General features: G+C 34.8%; 1 protein-coding gene across 1 annotated transcript in view; it reads left to right on the forward strand.

Moving 5' to 3' along the window:
• The window catches only part of LOC107572057 (egl nine homolog 1-like), a 38,461-nt gene extending 33,603 nt beyond the window's left edge, over positions 1-4,858 (forward strand). The window contains exons 3-5 of the mRNA XM_016258493.1: positions 2,177-2,313; positions 2,403-2,470; positions 3,680-4,858. Of these exons, the coding sequence (XP_016113979.1) occupies positions 2,177-2,313; positions 2,403-2,470; positions 3,680-3,735 (261 nt within the window). The 3' untranslated portion in view covers positions 3,736-4,858. The remainder of the gene's footprint in view (positions 1-2,176; positions 2,314-2,402; positions 2,471-3,679) is intronic.
• The last annotated feature ends 6,839 nt before the right edge of the window (positions 4,859-11,697 follow it).

An 11,697-nucleotide genomic window follows, 5' to 3' on the forward strand; every position in this document is an offset into this window, starting at 1 on the left:
ATCCAGTGAACTTGTATACATTCTGTAGCGTGTAAAGCTGCTTGAGATTTGTTTAAGCTCTTCTCAGTTTGTTTAGGTTTCTTATCTGATGTAGACTGCTCAGACTTGCATCGGAGCTTACATTCAATACAATGGAGGTTCAAAACCAACCTTGTGCAGGGAGTTTGCTGTTGGTACTTTATATCAATAGGCCACACAAGAGACTGTTTATGTGTTGTTATTAGAGGTCTGCTAGAACAGAGAAATTGTGGTTGGTGTTGGATTTGTAATTTGTAAAATTTTCATATTTATGTTTTTGTATGTCATGTTTATACATTTAATAATAATTGTACTGCAAAATAATGTCACTACACAAAAAAATAACTTTTCTTTTGTTTACAATACTGTGGAAGTCACTGGTTGTGACAGAGTAAGTGATGACAGAATTTTCCTTTTTTGGGTGAACTATCCATTGAAATGTTTGAGTGCTCTCACAGGAAACGGGACAGCAGACATGACACTTTCCACCACTTTACCACCTCCGTCAACTGCCAGCTCTGCGTCAGCGAGTCGGTTCTGCTCCAGAACATTCCAACCGGCCATGGAAACAATTCTGAGTGTTGATCAGACATTCTTATGTGAAGTAGAAAATAGAGTTGGGCAGAAATAGGGATGGTAGAAGAGAAAGAAGGATTGAAGACTTTATCTAGATCATTGGTCTCAAACTCAAATCCTGGAGCGCCACAGCTCTGCACAGTTTAGCTCCAACCCTAATCAAACACACCTGATCCAGCTAATCAAGGTCTTTAGGATTATTAGAAATGTCCAAGCAGGTGTGTTTTGGAGCTGGTTGGAGCTGTGGCCCTCCAGGAATTGAGTTTGAGACCACTGCTCTAGATGCTGTTTGAAGGTTAAACGCACTCTCTGCTTGAGACTCTCTAAATGTCTGAATTCTTCCAGTCATATGTTTATGTGAGTATCAAAGCTGCGATGTAAGGATGGATCACATCTCACACATTCAACCCTGATATTTTCCATCTCTCTCGAGCTTAACATGATGCCAGTAATTCATGGTATAAGCTCTAGTACTCTCCCTCTCATATCGCACCCCCTTCACTGAATGGAGAGGAAAATAGCCGTCTCACGCAAACCTGCTTGTTCCCTGTAGTCTTGGCTTATGTAAAAGTCACAGTGTGTCAGATTTTTTTTCTTTAAGCTAAATTTAGCATCAGGTTGTCCTGGGGCAGGAAAAAATACACTCCCTCCCAGAGTTTTCCCATCCACAACATTCTGTTTTGTGAATGAAATTTTTTTTATTTTTATTGATACTTATATATTTATACTGTTTTTAAAAGAAGTCTCTTATGCTCACTAGACTGCATATATTGGCTGCATATTATTACAATTAAAATAACTTTTCTATTGTGAGTTTTCAGCAGTCATTACTATAGTGACAGTGTCACCTGGTGCTTCATAAATCATAATAATTCATGCTCAGGAAAATTTCTTATTATTATCAATGTTGCTTAATATTTTGTGGAAACTAACAGCATTTATTTATATTGTTTTTACTATCACTTTTGATCAAGTTAATGCATCCTTGCTGAATAAGTGTTCATTTCTATCAATAATAAAAAGTCTTACTGATAATGTGTTTCTTATTATTAATGTTTTATATTTAAATATGTATTGTGTGTATTTATGTATTTGTGTGTGTGTGTAATTATCAATATATTTTTTATAATCCTTTAATTATTATAATTGTTTTATTAATATTTTTGTAATTATATGTACATTATATTTGTATAGGTTTTTTCATTTTATAGAAGTACTCATATTGATTCATTAACATGACTGTCTTTAAGTGTACATGATTTTAATCATATTTCAAGTACAATTCAGTACAATTTTTTGAATGCAAGAAATATGTATGCGTTATGGTAGTTTCTAATGTGACAATTAAAAACAAATCATATTATAAAAAAAAGGTTGTATTTTTGTTGTACTTCATTTATTTTTATGGGAGTGGATTGCCAGAATGTTGAGTTCACCTATTTAGTCGAATACAATTAGGTATCGGTTGTCTGAACCAATTCTAATGATTTTAACCACTTACAACCCTAAAAAGTTACAAATGTCGAAATATGAAGGTACTCCTCAAACCATATAGCCTGATTCTCATCTGCTCACTCTGTAGGAACATGGTGGCCTTTTGCGGATCTTTCCAGAGGGAACCGCTCAGTTTGCAGACATTGAGCCCAAGTTTGACAGACTTTTGCTCTTCTGGTCAGACAGACGGAACCCACATGAGGTCCAGCCAGCTTATGCCACGAGGTCAGTGATAGTGACGTTTCATTTTTTTTTTTAAATGGTCATGTAAGCTGCTTGTGCTTCTATACAATTATGTGTGTATTTATGTGCAGGTATGCTATAACGGTGTGGTATTTTGACGCTGATGAGCGAGCTCGTGCTAAAGAGAAATATCTAACAGGTGAGAGAATACCTAATGGTTAGAGAGTCTGACTCGTAACCCAAAGGTTGCGGGTTCGAGTCTCGTACCGGCAGGGATTGATGATGATGACAGGGATTGTAGGTGGGGGGAGTGAATGTACAGCACTCTCTCCCGCCTTCAATACCACGACTGAGGTGCTCTTGAGCAAGGCACCGAACCCCCAACTGCTCCCCGGGCGCCGCAGCATAAATGGCTGCCCACTGCTCCGGGTGTGTGTTCACGGTGTGTGTGTGTTCACTGCTGTTTGTGTGCACTTAGGATGGGTTAAATGCAGAGCACTAATTCCAAGTACGGGTCACCATACTTGGCCACATGTCATGTCACGTCACTCTTTTCTATTTGGTAGAAGTAATTGGTTACTGGGGCTGTCAAGCTCCTGAAACAAGAAGTGCTCTATAAAAGAAACATAGATTTTGTAGGATTCTCTGATTAATAGAAGGTTCAAGACAACATTTATATGTAATAGAAAATATTTGTAAAATTTACTGTCACTTTTGATCAATTTAATGCATCCTCACTGAATAAAAGTATTAATTTCTTTCAATAGTAAAAATTTTACTGACAAAAGACAGAGTGATGTAATTTTGAAGTGTTTTTTATAAACATACACAACAAGAAGCCCATACGATGATCAAACAGTAATAAAACATAATATTGTTACAATATTAAAACAGTTTTCCTGTTTTAATATATTTTAAATGGTAATTTATTTCTCTGAATTACCAATTACCATTACTCCAGCCATTACTCCAGTCTTCAGAAATCTTATTCTGCTGCTTATTATTTTATGGGAACTGATGCTTTTTTCAGGAATCTTTGATGAATAGAAAGTTTAAAAGAACAGTATTTATTTAAAATAGGAATATATAACATTTAAATGTCTATACTGTTCCTTTTGATAAATTTAATGTGTCCTTGCTAAATAAACATATTCATTCTGTTAAAAAAATCTGACTCCAGTTGTTTAAACGGTAGTGTGGTAACCAGTAACTGCTCTCTTTCGTTGTATGAACTGTGTGTATGACATGAGGGTGAGCAAATGATGACAGTATTTTTATTTCCGGATGAAGCATCATTGAAATAATTACTGAGCCACAGTGAGTGAATTACTTTATAATAACAGGTATGGATTATCAGAGAGAGCAAACGGCAGGTTTATATCAAAATTTGTGTCTTTCTGCCTTTTAGGTGCAGGTGAAAGAGGTGTAAAAGTGGAGCTAAACAAGCCGTCGGAGCCCAGCTAGTGAAGGAGGGATGAATGAAGTGGAGTGTGGGGTTGGACCTCTACAGAGTGCTACTGCCTGCTGCTGAGAGATGATGAGCAGAGAGGAAGTGACTTCTTCTCTCGCTCACCTCTCCATCTGTCATCTATAAGGGGCTTCTCATAGTGACTCTGAATGTGATAGAGCTGTGAAGACAGATGTGCATTAATATGCTTTGTGTTTTCTTTATGAAGAATGCTGTATTGAGCATGAGCATAGGACGGACATAATGCTAAACATAAGAGAGTGTGTGCGCGTGTGTGTGTGTGTGAACTTGTGAACAATACAAGTTTATTTTGAGCTATTTCCCTTCCGCCAGCTTTGCACATTTGTTAATAAAGGTACAGTTTTGTTTGGCAGTGTGCATACACCGAAAAACCGTTTAGAAGGTTATAAGCTCTGTGCGAAGTCCTATGTGTGTTATTCTGCTCGTAAGCCACTGTAATTATTGGATTTGTGTTTTTGTATGGCTCATAATACCGTTTTCCAGGCTCTCCTAATTGGAGCTACACTGAACGTGCTTCTTTATCATGGCTTGCACCTGTTACATAGTAACTGGGTGCTTTGCTGGATTGTCCTTGCCAGTTATCAGCGATATGTCTGTTGTTGCAGACGTTACATGTCTCCGTCTTAAGCCAAACTTGACACCTCATGTCTGTCCAGCAGCTCTGAGTTTTAAATAAAAAAAGCAGTTTTCCTAAATACAGCTTTTTTGGCAGTGTGTGCATGTGTTATTGGCACCATCTTATGCCTCCTAAAGGTATTACCCTTGCTGTCACTAAAAGTCATGTGATGATCACACACTGTTACTGTGTGAGTCCTGCAGCTCCCCCTAGCGATTTGTAGCTGCAAATGCAAATCTTGCAAGAGTTTATCAGAAGATATATCATCTACTGCAGATGTGAAGAATTCTACTAGATGGAGAATGAAGACATTTCTTTACAAACAATGGTTTCAAATAATGCACAATTGTCAACGTATCACTTAAGGTGAATTTTAAGACATTGATTTTGCAGAACAGCACTGGGTCACTAACACATCGTGTGCATACTTTTTAAAAAGTATGGAAAAGTCATACAAATCACAATTTCCACAAACTATATTAAGCAGCACAATGTTTTCAACATTGCTAAAAATAAATGTTTCTTGAACACAAAATCAGCATACAAAAATTATTTCTGAAGGATCGTGTGACACTGAAGACTAGACTTTCAGCTTTGCCATCACAGAAATAAAAAATTTTTAAAGGCTTTTTTTGTGTGTGGCATTTTTGCCTTTATTATCAGATCAGTGTAGAGCTGACAGAAAGCTTATTGGAAAAGGTCCTTGAGCCGGGATTCGAACTCGGGACACCTGCCTACCACTATATGTCAGCGCGCTGCCCACAAGACTATCATTACTGAAGAAAATTACATTTTAAAATATAAAGATTTAAAGATTTAAAGATAAAGATTTACTTATTGTAAAATTAATAATTTTTCACAATGTTATTATTTACGGTATTTTTGATCAAATAAATGCAGCCATAAGAGACACATAAGAAACACTTAAACTGTATTGTTTAAGATGTGACTGGAATTTAAAATCATATCACTGTAGTATTACCACAACAACCAGAATTGTCTGAAAAGCCTGGATGTATAGATATACAGCCTGTAGCGCTCTTGAAAGACATCCAGCTAAAAAGTGAAAACAGGCCTTAAGATCTTTCTGATACTCTCACACGGTTTTGGTAATTGAGGATTTTATCCAAGTGGGAGAGAAGGGATTAGCGTTAATGACTACAAGCCTTAATTAGCCACTTGATTAACTGACTTTGAAATAATCCACTTTAATGAGTAACAAAAAACATTCTGATGTTATTCAGCCAAACTAGTGCTACAGATGCTGGAGATAGTTTGAAATATCTGTAACCTGCATCGTACTGGGATGAATGTTTTGTTGACGATTTGAAATGTTCACACATCCACTCCAGCATTGCTGTATAACATTAAGACAAAGAGTGCTGTGTATTTAACGTGCAGTCTTTAGCATTCACATGCTCATGGTATTTACACCTTTCTGAGCCTCACTGCCATTGAACTTCAAACTTGAACGTGACAAGAACATGTGTAAAAGATGTAAGCAGATTCTAGTTAACATTGCTTCAGTGCATTTGAGATTCAAGATAAAGACAAGACTGAATACTTCTTTTGTTTATTGAACAATTTGTCTCTTCCATGTAGGCCTAGGCTACAAATCAATTATGCAAAAAAAAAATCTAATCCACACTATCATTTGATCCCTCTTTTCTGTTAAGTATCAGTGATATGCTAATATAATATAATGAAAGTTTGCCTGCAATCACATTACATATATATTTCAAGGGAATTACTTGTGCAACCCAGATAATACAAAGAATTATAAATACAGAAGTTAAAGTAAACCTACAAAATATTTCTTGCTCGTACACCTACACAATATTAATGATAAAATGGTTAGTTTTTGTGATAGATTATCAGTGTAAAATATAAGTCTTGGACAACTGTAAAAAAAAAAAAACTAGACCTAAGACCATTTGAAAAATAGTAAAAAAAAATAAATGAAGAATACTAAAAATGTCTATGAGAAACAAACGTCGAAATCGGTTATCTTAAAAAAAAAATCAACCTTTTTGTTTCCCGTGGTGGAAGAAACACTGCTATATATTTTCCGTAAATCTCGTCAGGAGCTTTAAGTTTGAAAAGCCGCAGTTTGTGTCGTCTTGTGTCGCTAATGTTGAGGTAGAAATTCCACTGAGTAAAGTAGAAATAAAAGGAAGAATTAAAGAACACATGAATAAAAAGTGGCAGGAAATGTGGGACAAGGATTTAAAAGGCAGACACCTATATAATATCCAAAAACAAGTTGGCAAAGGGAGAGTATGCTTTAACAATAGAAAAGAAGACATAATAATTACTCGACTTCGAATAGGACATTCTGGTTTAAATCATTCATTATTCACAATAGGGAAACATCAGTCAGGATTATGTACTACATGCAGTGAAGCAGAGACTATTGAGCATGTACTTCTACATTGTGCAGTATATACCAAAGAAAGAGAGGAGTTATTTAAGAAACTGAGAAACATAGGAGTCATTAATTTCACTATATCAAATCTTTTAAGTTGTGCCTCAGGACAGACAAGTATGAGAGAAATTCTTAGTTATCTGAAGATAACAGGATTAGAAAGTAGAATTTAAATGTCATAATAATACTACCGGTTGTTTTATTTATGGAAGTTTTTTTTTTAATTTTTATTTATTTATTTATTTTTTATGATTATTTATTTTTTTTGTGGTTCCTTTTTCCCTCTTTCCCGTTAACGCTTCACACTCCAGTCCAGTTGGTGGCGGTAATACACCATAAGTTGGCTTGTCAACCGCCATAAAATCGTACAAGAAGAAGAAGAAGTCTTGTGTCGCTGTGCTTCTGATTCTGGCTTCACACGCCCCGCTGCTTTATGGTAAGTGAAAGAAAAGCTGCTATTATTAGTTTATCCTCAGTTTATCATAACTATTTGACACGAGTTACTTTGACCATAAATCAAGCTCGTGTTTACTGGATTCTTTTTTTTAATGTATTTAAAACTGGAAGTAAATTTTATAGTTAACTTGCATTTATTAACTACACAGTCTGCAACTTTTTACAGCTCTGCAGGTTTCCATTTCGCTTAAACGTGTTGTTATTATATTTGATTTCTTTTAGTTTTTCGATTATGGCTGCTGTTGAATTCATCAAAGACCTTTGTACTCCAGCGCTGATCATTGACCAGGATAAAGCGAGAAGAAACGCTGAAGGCATGCTGGAGCGCTTCCACAAACTAGGGGTCCAGCTCCGACCTCACATGAAAACACACAAAACACTGTGAGACGCTCTCAACAACACCAACCTCTTGAACATTTTGTTTGCGAGATACTTTTATTAATACCCTTATCACGTTAGTCTTCTTCACTAGTCATTTTCACTGGCTGTCTACCAAAATTTATTATTATTTTTTTTTTACAGGTTTATTATGTAACAAACCTAGTGACATTTGTTTGGGGGAAAATACCCCCCCCCAACACACACACACACACACACACACACACTTCTAAAGCAAAACATTTGACAAGTTTAAACTTTTAAATAACACATAATTTACAGTACTGTTAAGAATGAAAACTGAAAAGTATTTGGATTGATTTTTTCCTTCAGGTTTATCTTTTTTTTTAAACTAGTAATTATAATAGTTCTGTCAAATTTTTTTTGAATATATTATATAACAAAATATCAAACCCAGTGGCTTTTATTAAAAACACACACTTTTAAGCAAGACATTTCACAACAAGAAGTTTTAAATGATCAAACAATAGATGCAAAATGTAAAAATATTTATTCAAAGGAACATTTCACCACAAAATAAAATTTCTGTCATCATTAACTGTAATGATTTTCAGAATGATTCTGACATTAACTGTTTCACTAGTAATGTAACTAGTAAATATTTGGGCATTTAAGGCACTTTTGAATTTTTTATTATATAACAAAATATCAAACCAAGGGCCATTTATGTACTGTAAAAAGAAAACAAAGGATTAGGGCAAAGGAATATTAACCTCAAAGTAAAAATCGTGTCATGTTATTACCATTGTTTCTTTCCTCATTAATGTTATCTGTCTTCAGGGAATGTGCGGACATCATGACAGGAGGCTCTCGTCGTTGTATTGTTGTGTCTACTCTAGCTGAGGCATCATTCTATGCTGATAACGGCTATGATGATATACTGTATGCATACCCTCTGCCATTTGATAAAGTGGAGCGCTATTTCTCTTATTTTTACATTTATACTGTTACATTTACATTGTTCAAAGGTTTGGGGTCAGTAAGACTATAATTATTTTTATTTAAATTAATGCTTTTTTCAGCAAAAATGCATTAAGTTGTTCAAAAGTAACAACAAAGAAATAAAATTAAAAAGATATATTTAAAATAAATGCTGTTCTTTTGAACCTTTTATTTATCCTAAATGTATCACATTATACACAAAAATGTGCATTAAGCTGAAAATCAAGATGAACTCTGATAATAGTATGAAATGTTTCTTGAGCACCAAATCTGAAGATTTCTGAAGGATCATGTGACACTGAAGACTAGAGTAATGATGCTAAAAATTCAGCTTTGCATTACAGAAATAAATTACATTTGAATATACATTACAATAGAAAACAGTTATTTTAAATTGTAATGATATTTCACCCTATTATTGTTTTTATTGTTGATCTGAAATTGATCTATTATTGATTAAATAAATGCAGTCTTGGTGAGCATAAAATACTTCAAAAACATTAATACTAGGGTTGTCAGTCGATTAACATTTTTAATCTAATTAATTACAGGGTGCTGCGATTAATTAAAAATGATTGCACAACCATCAATTAGATGGATATATGCACTAAGCATGTAAACAACCATTGAACAAAAGAAGAAGAAAGAAACAGCATGGCGTGCTTTTTCTTAGCCTCCGTTTCCATAGCGAATCGTCGATTCATCACTGTTGAGAATGTCTTGAGTCTTAACCAGGAACATACTCTGAGTTGAATGAACTTACTCCCGGACGTGTTTTTGGAACCACATACCTCGAGTAAGCAAGGTTTGGGGTTAATCAACCGAAAGTTCAGGGTTTAGCTGACGGTAAGTTAACCGTGCTTTCTGGAATACACCCCAGTTCTGCTGTGGCTTTTTAGGTCATATTTTCATTGGGAAAATTGAACAAGAACACGCACTATTGTGTTTAAAATATAGCACAATATTAACTTCTTATTTACTGAACTGTTGTATAAAATCACATGCACTCGTGTTCTCCTGTGATATTGCTCTCTTTGCTGGTGTGATATCGCTTATCATATGATATAAATATGAGACAAATGCTCATACAGGAGCATTTTTGCCCCAATATCTTGGATTTTAGGGCATAACTGCATTAATGGAGTTGTTGCCCTGCATCATATTTGTCAACAGTCAAGTATAAGAAATGTAAGGGGCATACAGGCCAGTGCTTTAACTGCGTTAAAATATTTTAATCACGTTATTTTTCATAACTAATTAATTAAGTTAATGCATTAATCTGACAGCCCTAATTAAAATATTTACATTTATTTTTAGTATATAAAATGACTGATTGTAGTTTTTAGTGTTTTATATTTTTTAATATCAGCCATTTATCAGTTATTAGCCGCAACATAAATATAACTATCAACTTACTGGTCTACATTTTCATATTGCGTACCTATGTTTCCATTAAGTCATCTGTCTGCATAGAATTTAAGTGATTTGAACTGACAATCAAAATGTGATTCATGTGAGAATAAATATTTTAGCATCAAATCCATTCTCAAATATTAAAAACTGAGATTGGATAATCCTTCTCTGTGTACATGTTTAGATGTTTATTTTACATCACAACAGTGCGAGTAGGAGGTTTTGTGAGTCAGATGATATAAATAGCATGAAGGGTGTCGTCTGTTTTGCAGACTCCTGTCTATGACTCAGGAACACGGCAGGGTGGAGCCCATCTCTGGAAAACTGGACTTCAAGCAGTTCCCACTGGGGTCACTCCTCACACTCATGCCTTACCATGTGAGTTACTAACCATCTCCCTCAAACAAAGCTCACAGAAACACACTGTATTCATCTGTATGAAAGGACATTCTCCATCTGACTAAGCCATTGCTTGTACATCAGAAGTCTTTGACTGTTTTCCTTCAGGTCACAAATTTGGACATTAACATGGTACTAAAACTGTTTATTGAACAAGAGTAAACAACAATGTTAAAGTGCATACTTCCAATACTACAAAACATTATTAACTTGGGCTGAATTGGAAAAAATATCCAACAATTCGCTGCACAAAAAGTGTTGTATTCAGCACAAACTTTGTTCATCCTCAATGCAATGAGCCCGTATTTAACATGAGGGCTTGTCATTTCAACTGCCAATGTTGGCAGTTGCATTTACCTTTTTTTTCCCTTCTGTTTTTTTAATGATAACTTAACATGACACATTTTAATACAATGAAATGAATTTATTTAAATTTAAGAGCAGGCTTGTATGTTTTGTTGACAGGCTTGTGCTACAGCTATGATGCATCCAGTTTATTTTGTCCGTTCTAAAGGGAAGATTATAGACACCTGGAAACCCACCCGAGGCTGGTAACAATCTTTATCAGAGGGACTCCGCTGGTACAGCTGGGGACTGTGGATGAAAATGTTTCGGACTTGTAAAAACTGTGGATTTGCTGTTCTAATAGGCAGGTGACTATTAGGAGCCCACCTTAAGAGTATTTTCATCAGGATCCAAGTGGGTTGGAGGCATTGCAGTTCTTTCCTTGAGATGCATTATTGAAAATGTAATATTTTAGTGATGCAGCTTTTATGTAAACTGGAAGGCTCACACTGGACTTAAAATTTGCAATCTTCTTTAAAAAGAAATCTTTTTTCTCTGCTTCTTTCATCAGTTAAAACACTAACATTCTCTTTACACTTAGGAAGGACTATGAAAAGAATGCGATTTTCTTTTTTGTATCTGACTGAACTCGCATGCAGTGCTTGAAAACAGTTTTGGAAAGATCTGAAGTTCTGAATTTTTATGAGATATTAACAACATGTACCTCCGTCTGTAATAAAACCATTTACCACAGTAGCATTGTTTAAAAAACAGAAGCTCTTTTTATTTATTTATTTATTTAATGGATGTTTCAGCTATGGGCACTTTTTGCTATACACAACTGAACACAATTTTTGCATAATTTGCATTTATTGGAAATTATGCATAATAAGATATTGTGTCAACAATGGCTATTTACCTTAAATTTAATTTTAATTGAACTTGAAATATAATTTTAAAATAATAAATTATAGATCGATAGATCTGAAGTTCACGATACAA

Source organism: Sinocyclocheilus grahami, unplaced genomic scaffold (assembly GCF_001515645.1).
Source record: "Sinocyclocheilus grahami isolate Dianchi unplaced genomic scaffold, SAMN03320097.WGS_v1.1 scaffold3.1, whole genome shotgun sequence".
Classification (NCBI taxonomy): Eukaryota; Metazoa; Chordata; class Actinopteri; order Cypriniformes; family Cyprinidae; genus Sinocyclocheilus; species Sinocyclocheilus grahami.